Source organism: Aquila chrysaetos, chromosome 23, assembly GCF_900496995.4.
Source record: "Aquila chrysaetos chrysaetos chromosome 23, bAquChr1.4, whole genome shotgun sequence".
Taxonomy (NCBI): Eukaryota; Metazoa; Chordata; class Aves; order Accipitriformes; family Accipitridae; genus Aquila; species Aquila chrysaetos.
In genome coordinates, this window is record NC_044026.1 from 8667489 (window position 1) to 8686715 (window position 19227).

Consider the following 19227-nt stretch of genomic DNA (forward strand, 5'->3'; position numbering starts at 1 on the left):
GGCTGGGGGATGGGTAGATTGAGAGCAGCCCTGCAGAGAAGGACTTGGGGGTACTGGTGGATGAAAAGCTGGACATGAGCTGGCAATGTGCACTTGCAGCCCAGAAGGCCAACCATATCCTGGGTTACATCAAAAGTGGCATGACCAACAGGTTGAGGGAAGGGATTCTCCCCCTCTACTCTGCTCTGGTGAGACCCCACCTGCAGTACTGCGTCCAGCTCTGGGGTCCTCAGTACAGGAAAGACAGGGACCTGTTGGAGCAGGTCCAGAGGAGGGCCACAAAAATGATCAGAAGGATGGAACACCTGCCCTATGAAGAAAGGCTGAGAGACTTGGGATTGTTCAGCCTGCAGAAGAGAAGGCTCCAGCAAGACCTTATTGCAGCCTTTCAATACTTAAAGGGGGCCTATAAGAAAGATGGGGACAAACTTTTTAGTAGGGCCTGCTGTGACAGGACAAGGGGCAATGGTTTTAAACTAAAAGAAGGTAGATTTAGACAGATACAAGGAATAAATTATTTACAATGAGGGTGGCGAAACACTGGAAGAGGTTGCCCAGAGAGGTGGTAGATACCCCATCCCTGGAAGTATTTAAGGCCAGGTTGGATTGGGCTTTGAGCAACCTGATCTAGTTGAAGATGTCCCTGCTTATTACAGGAGGGTTGGACTAGATGACCTTTAAAGGTCCCTTCCAACCCAAACCATTCTGTGATTTTATAAAAAAAAAAAAAAAAAGTGTACCCTCTGTATCAAGCAGCCAACTGGTACATCAGTTCAAGTTTGTGCTAAACCACCACTGCTGTAATTCACCCCTAGGACAGTCCCACTGTTGACATACTACACAAGATAAGCATGATTCTCAAAGGTAAAGTATGTGAACATAGAGCATGTTTTTAAAGCTATCTGGATGGATGCAAACAGTAATGCTTTTTGATGAAAAGTCTTGAAGAGCTACATACTGTGAATATCCTTTCCAAGCCATCAAAAAAAAAAAAAAAAAAAGAAGAGTCCAAACCGCTGCTTCACTAACTAGAAGTTTCTCTTAAAACACATATAACTGTTCTAAGGAAATGCAAGTTGCTTCAAAAGAAGCAGGTCACCCCTCTTACCTAAGACAGTGAAGTGAGGGTCCAAAGGGAAGCCACCCATTTAGTTCCACTCAGCTGAACAACTGTAGCTTCTCCTAATTCTTCACCACTCTGTAAAACATGGGTAAAGAACCATGCAGGATGGTAACAGAAAGAGTATCGGTAAAGACTGACTTCCACCCCCTTCCTCCATTCAGCAGTTTGCATAATACAGGGAAGCAGGCTCAACCTATTAAAAGTAAGAAGTAGTTAATGCTTCCTTTAAGAGACTCATTCATAAGAGTATTTGTGAGACAGAACACTATGGTAATACTTAATTTATAATGTAATTTTGCAACCAGTAAGTTATTCTGTCAATAAGTTCTGTCACTCCTAGCCACAAGAAAGTGGAACTATTCAAAAATAGCAATTTAAAGTGCTATTAGGTCATGTGTTACCAAGCATGAATCCTGGATCACAACATTATTTAATTTTACCTTTTTTTATATTTCTCCTATGAGGTTATTTTCCTGAAGAAATGTCTCACCAGCTGGTATAGCTACTGAAGTGTTGCTTTGTTACAAAATATTACCTTTACAATGTATTTGCTTACTTTCTGCTAACCAACCAGATATATTACACACATTACTATTCATACGAATCAGGTTTTTTTCCCAAACTTTTATTCGTGGGCAATACAGCCTTACGAGGTTGTCAGGCACTGCCTATAAATACATGAAGTTAATGCAGTAAATGTTGAAATATTTAAGGTGACAAAAGTCACTTCAAACATGTGATGTGCTCATTCCTGCTGTCTGTGGGAACCAACTATTTAGCAGAGCTTACAGAACCCTCCGGGGGGCGAGGGGACAGGGAGGAGATTATTTTTTTAAAAAGTAAACATCATATTCTAAATTATTTGTTACAGACTATGACAGCAAATGTATTACCCCTCTCCTTCCACATACAAATCAGAATTTGAGTAGTGACAGAAAACCTTTCAACTCTGCTTCTCTATAAACTCATAGCTATCTTAAATATACTGGATACTTCAGAAAAAGTGTAAAACGTACCTCCTTTGTTTAAAAATCAGTATCAATTCACTAACTAAAGTGAAGCAAAGACCTGGCCCACAGTACCAGAAAAAGTTTGACACTGGAAATGAGATATATGCCTACATACTTTAGGAATTCTCTCCCCTTGTCCCTCAATTGCATGTTCTATTTTTAAGAATTAGGGGCTTTTATCTGCCAGTGTATGACTACACTGGTGTGGGGAGGGCGAAAGACATTTCCTGCATTTAAAAAAAGATGAATTCTCTCTGGACGTTCACTAAGTAAACTGAAACCAAAAGTAGCAGAGGAAAAAAAAAAGTATAGTGTATATATATTTTTTTTAAAAAAAATTCCTGTATAGAAAAAACTAAGATGATACATATTTACAGAAATGCAAACACTAAATTCGTTCCATGATAAGCGTCATATAACGTACTACACTAATCATTGTTTATACAAAATGTTATATGCTTAAACATGCTCACAATTAAACAAATTTATAACTATTACAACTTGACTCAAAGATACCTCCCCCCCCAATTTATGTATTTGGTTAAGTAGAACCTGTGAATTCATAGAGAACTAGTGAAGAACACATCAACAAAGCACATACTCATAATGAAATAAACATGATTTTTTACTGGGGTACCTATGTCATTTCACATTTCAGAAGTAGGTTTTCTCCTACAAAAAGTGAAGTTAAATGAAAAGAAAGAGAACCTTTTCTCAAGTCGATTAGAACAGGGACCCTAACAAGCTGAGAGCATCCCTAGATGTACTTAACATATACGCACAGTTTTAAATCTCATTCACAAAAGAATCATCATTTGCATATGTCTTTAAGCAGCGGCAGTAATTAAAAAAAGACTAAAAGTTTTGTTTGCTATTAAAAGCAGGATCAAACCCACACAATGTTAGAGTTCTGAAGAGGACCTAGACTGATGTGAGAAAGTTAAACACCTCTGCTTTTTCAAGCCTGCCTTTCCTTCAGTCACCTTTTTTACACAGTCACATAATCATAGCCTTAAAAAACCCAAACAAATCAAACCATTTATTTTGCCATCTAGCTTGGTGCTTTTATTTCTAAATACTTGGGAGATACTCAGGATATTCCAGTGAGGAGAAATAGCAAACAACCCTGGTAAATAGAAAAAGAACTTCATTAATTCCAGTATGAAAGATGCTACATTAAATAGCAAACATTTAGAGTGGAATGGAAGGTATTCATAGAAGAGAGATGAAGTATCTGTTAATATTACATGGAAATAATTTAAATTAAAGGTGTTTTTCAGCCCTGTAAACCTAAGCAGTGGCCTAGCTTTTCTGCCAAGGTTTGTCCGTCTCGAACTGACAGAACATTACGGTTACGAAGACAAGTCATAAGCACTGCAAACTGCATCTGTTTTAAAAGACAAATGTATGTGAGGAAAACTATCAAATATCCATAGCAGACTGGTAATGCACATTTCATATTTTCAATTCAACACACCCATTAAACTCTGAGTTACACAGAATCTTCAAATTTAAAAGCCAAGTACCTTCCAACTGTTTCCAGAATGAAAGGGCACAGAGTATTTAGTGCCACCATCCAAACCAAGCAGTTTTGTGAGAACAGTAAAGCCCATTTTCCAGCAGTTCTCATTCTTATCAAGAGGTACCTCTCACCACCTCCATTATTCTCCCACCCAGTCATAGATGTCTAACAATGCGGTAAGAGTGTAGCTTCTCCCTTAGCGGGGAATCTCTCTCTAACCTAATGCTATCTGCATGAACTAGGAACTTAATCTTATCTTTTCGACCTCTCCCTTTCAAACCGGTCAACCAATCAAAAAACAAAAACAAAAGACCTGACAATACAATCATGTAGGCCTCACTTTGTTAGGAAATCAAAGCTAAAATCAGGTACAATTTCCCACTGAGGAACTTCTTGGTAGACGTGCAAGAGGCATGGTAAACTAATCTGACAAGCTGATTCTCAGAGAGCCTCAGGTTTGCAGACTCCTGCTGAGGTAGGGAAGTTTCCACACAGACACAGAGGGACCATCCCTGTAGTGATGTGCAAGACACAGGCTTCTTCCCAGAATTAGAACACCGCTTACGCAGAAGGAAACATAAACAAGTATTTCCATTAACTGGAGAGAAAAGAAAGGCATAACTATGAGTTTATAGATTACGGGTTCTCGCCACTTAAAGGAGAATTGTGGAACACGTTTTGTTTCCCAAGCAGCAGTAACTTCTTAATCTCTTCCCACATCATCTCAGACATCTGATTTACAAATCGACTGTGAGCCATAACAACCCAGAGTTCCTTTAAAAGAAATACCGCAGGTGCGCTTAAAAACTGAAACGCAGAAAGTCCTGCAGTCAGGAGTGACAGATGACATTTATCAGCAAAGCAGCCTGTTCACAGGTTAGCAGATCCAACTCATCAGACTGGACAGAAGGTAACGGGAGCAAGTGAACGTACCTACTTTGCTAAGCAGGCCCTGCACACTAGTTATGCACCCTCGCAGCACCTCACACAGCCGCAGCTCCCCGCCTGACAGAGCTGGCCCTGCCGAAGGCACCCGAGCACCCCATGCCCACAGCAGCCCCGCGGAGCGGCCACCGCCGCTGCCCCGCTCGGCCGAGCCGGGAAACTGAGGCAGGGGCAGGCTGGGTTCACCCAAGGTCGCCCAGCAAGGCCGGTCTCCCCGGGGACCGGGCTGGGGACCGGGCTGAAGCCCGGAGCCGCCCGCCCGGCCTTCCCGCTCCTGGGGAGGGACGGGGCGGCCCCGCACCCATGTGCCTCACGGGGAGGAAGGAGAGGACCACCGAGGCCACGCACCCCCGCCGCCGGCGCCTTCCCCACCCCCGGCAGGGGATCTCCCCGGCGGAGGGAAGCGGGCAGGGCCGCCTCCCGGCTCCCTCCCCTTCAGGGCCGGCGTGGGACGGGCGCCATCCCCCCTCCCGGCCCTCCCCCGGGCCGGGCGCTGCGCAGCGCCTACCGACCTGGGCGCCGCGGCCTGCTGCTCCCGGTCACTCCCGCCGCCGCCGCCCGGGCTCATGCGGGGGCCGCGCTGCGCTCGGGGCCGGGCCGCAGGCGAGGAGGCGCCGCCGCCGCTACTACTGCTGCTGCTGCTGCCGCCGGTGGAGCCGTCGGGGCCCCGGGGCGGAGGAGACGGGGCCGCGGCCTGGGGGGGGGGGAGGGAAGGGAAGAGGCGGGGAAGGGAGAGGCGAGCGGCCTGGCGAGGCCGGCGGCGCTGCGCGGCGCGGCGGGAGGGCAGGCCGTGCCCGCGGGTGCGCCTTCTCTCGCGGACTCGCTCGCTCTCAGCCCGAGCCCCGCGCCACCATCTTGGGAGCAACGCGGATATCGGCGCGGCGCAAGCTCGGAGGGCTCGCGGCGGGCGGGGGTGGGCAGGAAGGAGGACCCACTGCGTCCCGGCGTGCAACGCGGGCGCGGCGGGGGGAGCGAGCGGAGGAGGCGGCTGCGCCACGCTACCCACCGCGCGAAACCATAGAGTTCCCAGGCCGGTTTTTTCCTGCCTTTTTCAGTGGCGGCGCCCGACGGAAGGGAGCCGAGGCGGCGCCTGCGCGTCGGCGTGCGTGAGGCGGGAGCCGCCATGTTGGAAGAGGGCAGCGAGGCGACGGGGGGGGGGGGGGGCTCCCCGCCTATGGAGCGGCAGTCAGTCCGGCGCGCGGGGCGGTGACGCGACGGGCGGGGCGGTGACGCGACGGGCGGGGCGGAGCCCGGAGACGCGCATGCGCCTGCGCAGGCCCCGGGGGCGAGCCCCGGGCGGGGTGGGGGAGGGAGGAGCGGGGCGCGGGGGGGGCGGCCGCTGGGGGCACGCGCCCGCGCGCGCCTAAGGAGGTGTTGGCGTACACACACGTACGTGTGCGCGTTGGCAGGCACGCACAGGCACATCTGCACGTGCACGCAGGCATACCTGCCAGGGGACGTACACATGACCACACCTACGGAGACGTGTCCGCAGGGGCCTACGTGTCCGCAGGCACGCACGTATGCTCGTGTGTACGCGAGCGCGTATGGTGTACGCACGTGCGCGTGCATGCGCATCGATACGCAGCAGGCGCGCGGGCACACGTGTATACGCGCACGCGTAACATGCCTTTGCACGTGCACACGCACACGCACAACCCCGCTCGCACGCCCGCCCTGCTGCAGGCAGGCGAGCAGGCAGCCGTCGAGGCGCACGCGCGGCCCGGGGGCGGTGGCGCAGCAAGGGGCCGTCGCTGCTGTGGGCAAGGAGAGCGGCCGCCACCACCTTCTCGCCCCTCGGCGAGGTCTCCACCGAACCCCGCCACCGCCAAGGCCCGCCACCGCAGCGTCAGGCCCGTCCGGCGGGCCCCGTGGCAGCCCGCCCAGGGTTTGTCAAGTTTAATCTGGGCAGGGTGCCAGGGCTGGCCGGCGGGAGGGAGCGGAGGAAGGGGAATGGCCGGTGACCTCTGGAGAGGAGCCCGCGCTGGAGCCGTATGCGGCCGCTGCTGCCGCCGCCGGCCGAGGCACGCGAGGACAGGCGGCGTCCGGCCGGGCCACCCCAGCCGCGTCGGGCCCCTTGGCAGGCGAGGGAGGAGAGGACGGGGAGAGCAAGGGCTGGGCGGCCGGCTCGTGGCGAGGCACAGGGGGGGCCTGGCCATCGCAGCCCGCAGCGGCGGGCAGGTGGGCAGAGGGCCGCTACGGTGTAAATTTAGGTCACCAAAAGCCCGATGTTATTCAAACCCAAATCCCTGCGGAGGGCAGGACTGGCTGGCGGGGATGGGAGGGTCAGGGAGCAGCGAGGCCTGGGCGTGAGGCCCTAAGGGTGGGCAAGAAACCCGCTGGTCCTGCGCAGCCCTGCCTGAAGCCTGCCTCGCTCATCTGCCCCTACAAATAATTTTTCCCTTCCTTCCCGGGTCACTTCTTCCCTTTCCCTCCCCTACCTACGCCCAGGCCTATGCGTTGCAAGTATGCTTTTTGAGGGATTTTAAAAGCACAAGTAAAATTTGCGTTTTGGCAGGTCAGTGTTGAAAGCAGGCTGATCAAATAATTTCAAAATTGGGCAACACATCCAAAATTTGACCTTTTGGGGTTTTGACCTTTTTTTAGGCATTACATATGGGGAGCTGCAAGCGTGGGGCGGGGAGGAGTAAGTACAAAGAAAAAAGGAAAACAGATCTGAGTCTTTTTTACATTATCCCTTAATAAAGGAAATTAAATAGAGGTGGTTCTACCCTGGCAAAGAGTATACATTTAAAAAAAAAAAAAAGTGTAATCTAGAAGCATGAGAAGTTCTTAAATGCTAGAATAAGCTGTTAAAACCATAAACATAAATTCTCAAAAGCATGATACTGCAGCCAAGTATTTGTTCTGTGCCAGGAAATCTGCGTTTAAGATCTCTAAGACGACATAGATCCGTTACAGTTTTTAGCACAATTTTGGAAGGCCTAATGTGTATGTTACAGGGTAATAGCTGGTAAGACCAATGGGCTTAAACTGCATTGTTACAAATCAGCGCACAGAGTCCTGGTACTCACAAAGAAGATAGTGGGCAGATGCATAATTGAAATACTAAGACTGAATGAAGTACTCTTGTACTTCAGTGTTGTCTGAAAGCAGGGTACATTGCTGTGCTCAGATGGACATCATATTAATCTAAAAATAATCACTGAAATGAACACAGACTTCTGATCTGGAGGCTCTCTCCCACACAGTAGCAAAACCTGCCAACTTTGATGTATTAAAATTTCAGATTCAGGACGAAATTTATTGTGCCATGAGCTTTCCTGTTACCTCAGAAATAACAACATTGAGAAAACTGGATCTGGAAGATGCACTCTCTTGCTGCTTTTCCTTTGCTCTGTTGCAGAGCCCACATGTCCAGTCCTTATCTCCTGCTTAACTGTAAGGATGCTATGGGGAAGCACGTCACAGGCTAAAGTCCAAGTAAGCAACATCTTCTGCTCTCCCCTTGCCTGCAGAGCCAGTCTTCTCATCACAGACGTGCTCAGGCCGGTCAGGCGTAATTTGCTTTTGGTAAATCCATGCTGGCTGTCCCCAGTAACCTTCTTGCTCTTACTGAGTCTGGAAATAACCTCCCAGAGCTTCAGGTGAAGCTGATCAGCCATAAGTTCCCCAGATCCTCCTTGCCTCTGGCCCTTGGGGAGCTTCCATGAACACCATGATCATTCAGAGGTGACAGAAGGTGGCCCCACAATGACATTGGCCAGCTCTCAGTGCTCTGATCCCATGGCCTTACATATGTCCAGTTTATCTACATAGTCCATAACTTCATCCTCCTCTTTTGTGAGCAGCACCTTTCTCCCCCAAGCTTTGCTACTACCCATAGGGATCTGGGATCCCCAAGGCCACACCTTGCCAGTAGCAATGACAGTGACATAGTCTTTTCTGTGTCCTGTGCCACTAGGTGCTCTGGCCTGTTAAGCAGCAACGCTGCAATTTCCTTAGTCCTCCTTTTGCTGTTGATGTATCCACAGATGCTGTTATTGCCCTTCACATCCCTCACCAGTTTCAACTCCGACCTAGCTTTGGCCTTCACAATTTCAACCCTGCATGCTTACATGATGCTCCTAAAGCCCTTTCTGGAACATACTCCAGTCGATCATTGCATGGAAGCTGTCTCCGTAACTTTTATCAGGACATTTGGTCATCTTCTTGCATCCTTACAGCAGGAAGGATCAGGACTGCTCAAAATATCCAAGATAGGGACACTGTGGATTTATGCTATGATGGTCTTTTTTACCCCTCTTTGTTTCCAAATAGTAGCCTACACTTGGTTTGGAGTTGGGTTTTTGGGCCCTTGCAAAGGATCAAGCGCAATTTTTTCCATGGAACTATTGATTGCAATCCTGAGATCTTGTCCCTGGTTAGTAATGGGCAGCTCATGGCCCATCACTGCTCTGAGATAATATTGCTTAGACACATCACAGGTTTTCCTCTGAAGAAACCAATGCAATTGTGAGGAAGAGGCAGATGATAGCTAACGGAGGAAATGGGCAGGATGGATCCAGCTAATGTGGATGCTGGGGTTTATGTTGCGCTGGCTGGATGCAGTTATGGGAAGGAGACTTCTCTGAACAGGGTATGGAAAGAATCAGTGTTCCTTCTGTTTTGAGAAGGTGTGGGACAAATCACATTGGCTGTGAACATGCGAAGAATGATACGTTAAGGAATATACCCAGAGCAATTTGCTCTATAGCAGTGGTGCATGGATGACCAAGCGGCGCGATGGATTTCACTTTGATTCTGCTAGGGATAAATTGCTATTTTGGGGGAAGTACTAAATCACTTTTAGGTTTTGTATCATGTGCTTGCAACTTTTTTTACACGGAAGTAGCTTGACTACTATAGATTAACTATGGCCATTGCTGTGCCCAAGTTGTTTCTGTTACAATGGGGTAACTGTACTTTCCTGCTTCATTTAAATATGTTACATATTCTGAAGTGGTGGTGTATTAGGGTGCAGAAATGCTTTTGCTGCCTTGAGTACTTTCAGCTACTTTACATTGGTATAGCCAGCTGCTGGAAAGCAACTGGATCTGCCCAGCTGAGCAGACTGTGAATTTGGAGAAACCTGATTGGAATTCCCAGTGGAAAAGCCACGCTCCCTCCCTGCTGCAGCTCTAGGGCCTGGGTGTGGAGTGCAGCTGAGGAGAACAAGTGCTTAGACTGTGTTTTGCAGCAATTCCCTCCACAGAGCAGGCCCTAGTGAGATACTTCAATTATGTGACTGAAGTAATGCTTGGTGGAAAAGTAAAAATCAACAATTATAGCTAATAACCTGGTCACTAAGTAGAAGCCCTGCAGAAAATCTAAGCTTAACATCTGGAAACAAGTGTCTTTTTTTAACTGCTGAAGGGGAGCAAATACAACTTGCCTCATATACAAGTTGTATGGAATAGTCAGCGGTTTCCAGGGGGAGGAAAAGAACATTAAAAATAGAATCCCAAGCCTCGTTCACTATTTACTTGTGATGCTGGAGAAATGCCATCATGAACCAAGTCTGCTGCATATTAATTTCAGTAGATGTTGATGTCTCACTTCAGAGCTTTGTAGAAAATAGTTTCCTCTGGGGATGTCTTTGTAAACACACACAGAACGCTGCGTGTGTCCTGTTCTCATTTCATGTGAAAACCCCAATACAAATGACCTGATAATGCATTTTTTGGTGTTGATTTCAGGTAATTACGTGAGTGAAAATTAGATTGTGAAGCTCTGTAAGTGTAACTCCTTAGATGATACATCTTTTTGTGAACAATCTACCTTAGTTAATCCTCTTTAGACAGAAGGAGTACACTGAAGTGTTATGAGCCTTTGGGAGCCAAGCCAAATGCTTTGACTTGCTGATAGCTGAAGCCTTTATGCCTCCCTTTGTAGATAAAAAGATAAGGAAGGGAAAAAGATCATCAGCAATGTAATGAAATACTGAAATTCTGAGTTAGAGCTTAGTATGGGCAACTGGGAGATAAAAAATCCCTGTAGTGACTGGGTGATGATGGTGGACTGTGGTGGTCTGTCCTCTCATCTGTTCCTTGTTTTTTTCCCTAGTAGAGATTTGGAGGTGGGGATAACACTCTTGACTCAGATCTCCTCATTTTTAATGCAGACGGGGGACTTGAGCTCTTAAGGCTGTCCATAGGGGACTGAAAATCAGTTGGCTTAATACAGTGTAATCCTTATTTTAAGCAGGCGGTGAAGCTAAGACAGCATGGTGGAGACTGCATGGCCAGGTCTTGGCAGGCAGGCGAGATGCTTTGAGCTCAAGCCCTGGATGTAGGAGAAGGCAGGTCACAACTGAAGTGGGCATTGCTTCTAACCTTTTCTTCTCCCGTTCCTGTCATGACGGTGAGGAGTTGGCTAATTTAAAGTGGTTAGTAATGCGCCCCTAAAATTGTAAAACCTGTCGAGCCCCTTCTGGCCACTCCACGCTCCTTGTATTGAGAGCTGTGGTAAAACTCTTAGTGGAGTCAGATATGAGTGAAGCAAGTGGAAATAGGGAAACAGGCACTTCTCTTTTCGAAATCCTCTGGACATGGCCCAGATATGATTCCCCCCACCTCCCATATTGTTTTATACAGGTGTGGGTTTTTGCCCATGTTGATTTTTAATGTCTGAAACAAGTCTTGGGTTTTGTTATTGGTTTGGTGTGTAGGAATAGCAAGGAGAATGTTTAGACTCTACCAAATTACTGCTCTTTTTATTCACAAGACAGAAATGCCAGTTTGGAAAATACAGAAGCCAAATGCAAGCAGTACTCAGAAAAGTTTATTTTATTCCTTGACTAAACTTGACATTGACTTTTGTCAGGTATGCCTCCAATTAACTTAAATTCCCGGTGGAGAAGGAAAAGGTGATGAGTGATCAGTCAACATGCTATTGAGAGCAGTTTTCAATATTTCATTCTAGGATCTGAGCTACTTACCTCCAGTTCTTCACTTTAACCTGAAGAATTGAATTTTGCCATGGGCATTTCTGAAGTGCCATGTGTGCTTCTGAGTCCTGAAAAGCACACTTGTTCTCCCCTTTCCGTACATGAAGAGACGAACTAGTCTCTTTGGTTAAGCTGTGACGTGGAGGTTCATGTTACCTTGAAGCAGTTCCCACTTATGGCCCAAAGACCGATCTTGATCAAGTGAGGGTGTTTCAGTTCCTTCCTGTGAGCTGAGGGAGATTTCCTGCTGCGTTTTGCTGAAGTGAGCCTGTCCAGGGAGAGTCTTATTTCCCTGAATGCTTCACCCAGCACGGTAGCCTCTGAAAAGAAATAGGGTGAAAGGAGAAGCAGCTCATGCGCACCCCTTCATCTCCAAGTCTCATGTACCATCTTTTGGCCAGCCTTGCACTTACCTCCTCCAGTCATCCTGAGGGAGCAGAATATAGACATTTGTGCTTTGCTGCAGGTCTCCACGTTATTTCCTTTGGTCACCTCTGCAGATGGACTGGAAATGCTCCTTTTTTTGGCCATTCTGCATTCTTTCTGGTTCTGTGCCGTGAGGATGCCAGCACTGCAGGGATTTTCAACCCATTTTTTTTCTGCCTTTTTGCTCTCTGCTGTGCTGTATCACACACTTTTCTACATTCACAGCCTGGTCCTAGTTCCTGACATGGTGTCTGGTTTCAGAAAGAAGTCTTGAGCAGTTGCTGTAGTTGTGAAATATGGTTAGGAGAAATGCTTTTGTTTACTCAGAGATTTCATGGGGACATCTTGGTATGTTCTGCAGCATGCAGCACAGCTGAAACTGCCTTACGTCACCTAGCTATGCAGCTTTGGGTTAATTGTTGTTTCGGTTGTAAAAGAGAAGCCTGACTGACAGCTGTTTTTCTGACCACATGCCTACATTATTTTTCCAAGATATATATAGAACTCTGACTTGCTGAGCAGAGGAAAATGACTTTGTGCAATTAATGTGACATGCTTAATAATGCTTGGAAGGGTGCAGGGATCTGCATTTATCAACCTGCCATGGCTAAAAAAAAATCTGACAATCAATCCCAGTGCAAACACAGCACATGTTTTTCTAAAACAAGGGACTGCACAATGCCCAGTTGCTTTTGAGATGAGACACTCTATTTTTTCAAGAGAAACTTGTGTCATGCCTGAAACTCACTTTACCCTTGGGTTATACTTACAAAATGACAAATTCAATTTACATTTTTTTTTCTTTGGTATCTTAGTTTTGTAATTACTTTCCAATTTAAACAGCTCATTCCTTGAATACATGGTTTGGTTATTAGCGCTGCAGTAGCACCTTGGTGAAATCAGGTCCAACCAGCTATCCACATTTTTTCCAGTCAATAAATTATTTTTAAAAGGTCATTGTGACATAATTCAGAAGTTGTAGGCTCAAGTAATTAGTATACAATATGCAGCTTTCCACACCCAGTATTTTTATACAGCTGCATCAGTAATACTGTTGTCTGGGGAGGTTTTAATTTGAAAAGGAGGGCAGTCCTGAGGGATGTCTGCTTGAAGATGAAACCTTATTTAGCTTGAGAAGAAAAAGCATCAGCCACAGCTCCAACCTCTCTTGGATCAGGTGCTAGAAGATGTTAGAAGAGAAGCCCAGCTCCCCTCCTTTCCTCAGCAGCAGTACTCATTTTACTGTAGCTCTTGCTGCTGCTTACTGTAGCTATTGGGACCTATCCTGCAGTATGCCCTTACCCCAAAGGTAGAATATACAAGCCGCAACATTTTTTCATCAGTATATAAACACCAGATGCTTGGCTGGCTGCCCCTTGCAGGGGCAGGAAAACGCAGAAGTAAGAGGAGGTGGAGGAGAAGAAGGAGAGTTTAAGCTGCCTCCCATGCCTTGTCCCAGTGAATTGCCTGGTTTTAGTATTAGGTGGAAATTTACTTTCTGTGTTTTGGGCCTTGCTCCCTGCCTTACTTCCAAGGAGCATCAGAGGAGGGGGCAGAAGGACAAGGATGTGGGAGACATTGACCATTGAAGAGCGTAGCTGGGGAGAAGGGGATGAAAATGTTAATTTATTACTAAAGTGGGGATGAATTGTGTTTGAACCCGGACGTTAAAAGTACTATAGCTTGTTTGTCTCCTGAGACAGCGACTATCCCCAGTGCTGAGCTCACCACAGAAGCATTGGATTGGGAGACGCCATACAGATATCTGCTGGAGGATGTAGTTTTATGCTTGGGGTCCTGCTAGAGTGTGTTGCAGGCTGCATCTGACCCATGTGCCTGCATTCCCTTTCTATGGAAACTACTATATAGTCTCTGTCTCAGCCCCATGTGACATTGGCATGTGGCCATGTCACCCCAGAGCTGAAATATACTCTGGACTGGTAATACCCGTATTGCAGAAGAGATCATCCAGGCCATTATGTACCCAGCAAATGCATTCAATAAGTGTTTTGTCTGGAAAAGCATTGAACATCTATCCCATATATGTCACTCCATCACTGCCCAAACATAGATCTAGGGTAAGAGGTCTTCTTTGCATTTGTGCTTTTGCTTTCACAGTTTTGCTTTCTTAATTTTACATTTTGTAATATTAGAAAATAATACTTCCTGTCTGGCATGCTGGAGCAATGCAGATATTTTCACTGAGAAAGTGAAATCCTACATGGCAGAGGAAAATCCAGTTGAAATATGTGGGAGTTGCCTGAATAAGTACTGAAAGGTTTGGCCCTTGGGATGGAAATAGACCTTGGAGTTTTACCAAGGTGCTTCAGAGCTCCTTGTTCCCCTTGCTTTTCTCTTTCAAATATGATGACTGGAGCTGTCTGGATGCAGAACTCATTTGAACTAAGAATAAGTATCTGTTAAAACAGGATCTTCATGCTCTGGTCTCTCAAAAAGTCTGCTCAGGTACGAAACAGAGTATTGCTTTTGGTACTGATTTTCTAGGCTGGTGTTTAATCTCTGTGAACTGTGAAATACTGATTTTACTTTACTTATATGGAAAAGGCCAAGCTTGTGAGCAAATTATTCTGTTGCTAAAGATCAGACAAGCTCCTTTGAACTAGTTTCTTTACTAACCTACAATGACCATTTATTGCAGGCACTTAAAAATAAAAACCAGCTACTTCACACTGTTTAGAGACATTGAAGAAGAAATATAGAGCTCTTCATGCACATGAGAATCATATTCAAACAGATACAATAAAAGTTAATAGTGACTTCTAGTCAGGTTTTTCTTTGTAAGCCTACAAGTTCCCTGACAGCCTTGCAATTATGGAAAGAAATATTAAAACCAAAAATCACAGAGCAGATGTGATTCTGTACCCAGGGATTATTCTGTAACCCTGAAAGTTTGAACGGACACTGCTTTTGCAAAAGGAAGCAGCGAGTGAGTGCCTATATGCTTTCTCACAAGTGACATCTGATTTAAGAAGTACCTCACCTGGTATCCTCACCATTCTAGAGAGGATATTGAAAATTAATACAATCTCACACTTCTAAATTGATCAAAATTGGTGTCATTGCAGACATAAAGGCATTGTAAAGCTGGATGAGCACTCACAGGGCATAACTTCAAGGGTAAGAGCTTTATATGATGTAGATTCTGTAACAGCAGACATCATGGCGTAGTCTGCTGGTTTTCGGTTTCTTGTTCTTACTGTATAAGAAAGACTGGATGCTTGTCTGTTATTTAGGACTTTTTACCTGTAATGACCATAAAGGAGGTGAAAAGGTACAGTGAATTTTAAACTGGTGTGCTTTTGGAGCCAAAGTCATAAGAATTGCATCTCTGAGACTCAATCACCAGTGTGAACTTCCGTGTTGGAATGGGAAGTTTTCTTTCAAGGCACAAATTACCCTCTCCAGCTTGGAGTGAACAGCTGGAAATTGCTGAAGGGTCTGTCCTGCAGTATGAGGGGAAATGTGGTAAGATGCATTGCGTAGGATGGGTGTTTATCTTTCATTAAAGTATCCACACTGATGTTTCTAAGACTGGCATGTTATGCTCCAGAAAGAACATCCTTCCATTTTCATCTTATAATTTTGGTTAATTCCATGCTTACAGACACCGTCGTGCTCTCCACTCTTCAATTAAACAAATGAGCTCCTAAATGTAGCAAGTAACACCCCCTGCTTTTTTTTCCGTTCACCATAAAAACACTCCTACTGAACCTGAAAGCAAGATTTACGCAAGAAAATCTTTGCCCTGAGTGTGAATACTGTGGTTTGAATTCTCTGCCAAGACTCCAGGCTTCTCAAAAGCTTGCTTATAAGCATGTAGGATCCTCTGCTAAGGGTTATATAGCATAGTAAGTGCTTGTAATCGTTTATGAACTAGAAATAGAGTTGTAGAGTGATTTCTAATGCTATAATGCTTGTAATGCTGGAAATAGTACTTTCATACTGTGTGTCATAAGTGCATCATACGCTTAATTACTAATTAAGACATAACTAGCTGAAACATTAGCTGTCATCCCTAAATCTTCTCCCCCCCCGAATAAAGTGATGCCAAATCTGTAAAACCATGACCTGAAAGTAATTGAAGATAATATCAAAATTAGTGTCAAAATACTCAGGACTAGGTATAAGCCCTGAAGTTTACCACCAAGTAAAGTTCTGATCCTTGGTCTTACTGTGGCAATATGCAAGTATTTGGGTAAGGAATGCATAAGGATCAATAGCTCTATACTTCTTGTTGAACTTTCCTTAGAAGAAGAAAACACCTCTCACACTGTCCATCACAGACACAGAGAGCACGCAAGCTTTATCTACCTTCCACAGACACACGTGTTTTTATGGTGAAGGAGAATTGGAGAGGCCATCTCACAGAGTGACCCCCCCATTGACGACTCCTTTGTGCTCATATTTCAGTTTCCACTCTCTTAAGTTTAAAAAAATATATATACTTAGCACAAGAGAAGCCCACTTTCCGTGCTGTTTATGCCACAGACTATATGCAAGTCATGTGAATGATGGAATATTTGAACTGCAAAGTCTTTTACATTACGTTTTCATTAAACAACATCCTAGGCCAAATCTTCCCTGACGTACTCGGCAAATAATTCTCTTGTGTGCAGAGATCATGATTTGTCTCATTTTCAATTGTCTGTTGCTAGCAGTGGTTGGGCTAGAAAGTATTTTATTTTCCTTAGCTTTTCTGTTCGTTTGTATGTGTGTGTGCGTGTGCACATTGATGCATGAAAAGAGAAGGCAAATGTATGATAAAGGCTAACATTTGAAAAAGTTGTTTTGGAGTATTAAAACCTACCTGTACTGGGATATCATACACCTATGACAAAGACAATTTTTATTACCCTGATAAGGAATTGGTAGGAAAACAACAGTGGTGTATTTTTAATGGAAAAAAGGTGCATGGTTTGAATGACGCCACATAGTGTTAACATAAAATGGGGATAAATGGAATAAATTGCTAATTATTTTTATAGAGGCATTGTAAATCCAAATGAGCATTCATAAGGAATGACCTTACTGAAAAGACCCTTATATGATGTAGATTCTACATCAGTGTTTATCACTGTGTAGTCTGCTGTTTTATAATTTCTTTTTTTTTACCATATGAGGAAGACTTGATGTTTGAAAAGATGTGTGATATTGTTAGCACTGTGGCTGTGAAAATGTTTTCAGTCAAGGCAGCATAAATAAAAGGGCTGCAGGGAAAGCATCAGGGATGGATGTCTTTGCTCCACAGGTGCTGGCAGAAGCTGATTATTGAAACAGAGCTGCTCCCTGGAAGTTTGTGCCAGGTTCTGGTAGCTGGAGGGAGTGATGATTATTGTAGGGTTGCCTGTGAAAAACTAAATTTTATCTCTAGATAAAGCAATTATAAAGGTACTGTATGCACTGCTATCACAATACTAATTTCTCACCCACTTGGAAAGTAATGTGAGAGGCTTTGGACAGCCCCTGTTGTTCACAGGGAAGGTCATACGAAGCAGGATTTGCAGGTTCCGTTCTTCGTATTGTTCTTTACAAGAAGAGGGATTGTAATATGGGGAAACCTTGCTGTAGACCCAAGTTCTCCTTCAACTATCTTGTGATTTGAGTTCTGAAATTTGATTTTTCACATATGAATTCATTAATACAATTAAAAAGATCTTGTATCTTCAGTAGAGTTCCTTATGATGGTCTTATAATGTTGTATTTTCTCCCTACTCAATGGAAGGCATCTCAGGTGTCCATCTCAGCTGGAATTTCAGCTTCTATTTATATTGTAGGAATATGGTTAAAATCAATATGATGATTAATGTTATTATTTTGTCCTTTTATGTGATGCGTCTATGTACTGCCTCCAGATACACTTACACTTAACAGAGGTATAAACTGAGCAGCGAAGTTAACTAGCACAACACGTAAGGAAGTACAAACTAAAAGACTAAAATACCCTTCAAGCTCTCTGGTCTTCTCAATAACACTCTTAAAATGGTCTGGTTAAATAACTAATTATCCTCAAAGCATCCTCTGAAGTTGGTTAAACTTGGTCTTTGCCAATGAAAGGAACTTTGAATGGTATATCCTCTGAGACATGAGGCATCTATCTGGGCAGCCATGGGGATGCCTCCGAGCTGTCGTACCTGCACCCTGACAGCACATTAGAGAGAGCCAGCATGCATCTCTCCTCCCCCACTGCCTACCCTGGTTTCCACTGGAAGAAAACCTATAAGAAACTCAAGGAAGAATCTGTGGTGGCCTCCATCAGTCCCCTCATCTGGGCATTGAGGGACAGAGACTTTGGGACACAGTGCAGAAGGCATTGCATTTGCCCCATAGTAGCATCAGAGTCCTCCAGCTGATGAATTACTAGGCTGAAAATGCCTAGTACTGGATTTGGGCTGGAGAACTGAATTTGAAAGCCAACGGAGTTTATGCAACATGGGAGTCATGTGGCCCCAGGGGACAAACCTGTGTAGCTGCCTGAGATCTGAGTTAAGCACAGAGTGACAGCACTTGGGTTTTGTTCTAGCAAAGTCCACACCTCCAAGAGAGGCTACTAAATCCTTAGCCAACTGGACAGGCAGCAACAGTCCTGGCTACTGCTGCTGGCAATCACTTCCCAAAATGACATGGAATTCAAGCAGGAGACTTTACATTTGGGGATCAAATTCCTGAGGGAATGTAAAATGGCCCCCTCGTGTCTTCTGCACTGGGGAACAGATGAGTCATCCTCGCTGCAGAGCATTATGCGCCGACCAGGGATGGGATTTATTCAGTGCATTCAGTACTGACCTAATAACTTTCTTATTGCTGTCATGCAGAACAGAAGCAGGCCAGAGCTAACAATTTATTGCAGCTATTTAAGTAAATGGTGCAAGTAACACCTCATATGTGAAACTTGCAGGAAGTCTGAGGGCATCGGGATGGATGTCTGAGCCACGGGGAGCAGGGGCCACAGAGGATTTTTCTTCTCAGCTCCCCGGCTTTTGTTCTCAAAGATTTAAAACAGGTTTTTGCCTAGATAGAACCAAGTGGGTTTTCCCAATTCCCTCATTTAAGTCTACGGTGCTCAAACTGAATGGCCTTTAACGTTAGTCTTTAAATCTTTTAATGTAGTGATTAAACATGACAGGGATTAAGTCCCTGTCCCATAGCAGCTCACCTGGGTGTGTTGTTGGTTAGATGCAAAGCACAAAGCCAAATGCTCTTAAGCACCCAAGCATACTGCTGTTTCAAAATG

General features: G+C 45.3%; 2 protein-coding genes and 1 long non-coding RNA gene across 14 annotated transcripts in view; 2 read left to right on the forward strand and 1 right to left on the reverse strand.

Moving 5' to 3' along the window:
• The window catches only part of UBE3A (ubiquitin protein ligase E3A), a 54687-nt gene extending 48886 nt beyond the window's left edge, over window positions 1-5801 (reverse strand). For 3 of the 12 annotated variants that reach the window (XM_029998949.2, XM_029998946.2, XM_029998944.2), the window contains exon 1: window positions 5113-5584. The gene's annotated coding sequence lies outside the window, so the exon portion shown is untranslated. Of the gene's footprint in view, window positions 1-1108; window positions 1967-5112; window positions 5586-5606 lie in introns of those variants that run through there. The other 9 variants (XM_029998950.2, XM_029998948.2, XM_029998943.2 and 6 more) reach the window with 6 other exon arrangements.
• LOC121232557 (translation initiation factor IF-2-like) lies at window positions 5600-7352 on the forward strand. Its single transcript, XM_041119504.1, has 2 exons — window positions 5600-5713; window positions 5964-7352. Exon 2 carries the CDS (start codon window positions 6227-6229, stop codon window positions 6911-6913), a length of 687 nt encoding a protein of 228 aa, XP_040975438.1. The 5' UTR covers window positions 5600-5713; window positions 5964-6226; the 3' UTR covers window positions 6914-7352.
• A 4380-nt stretch (window positions 7353-11732) lies between these two features.
• LOC115334581 lies at window positions 11733-14833 on the forward strand. The gene is made up of 2 exons (XR_003921166.2): window positions 11733-14441; window positions 14635-14833. It is a non-coding gene; the product is annotated as an uncharacterized LOC115334581 (long non-coding RNA).
• Window positions 14834-19227: the final 4394 nt, after the last annotated feature.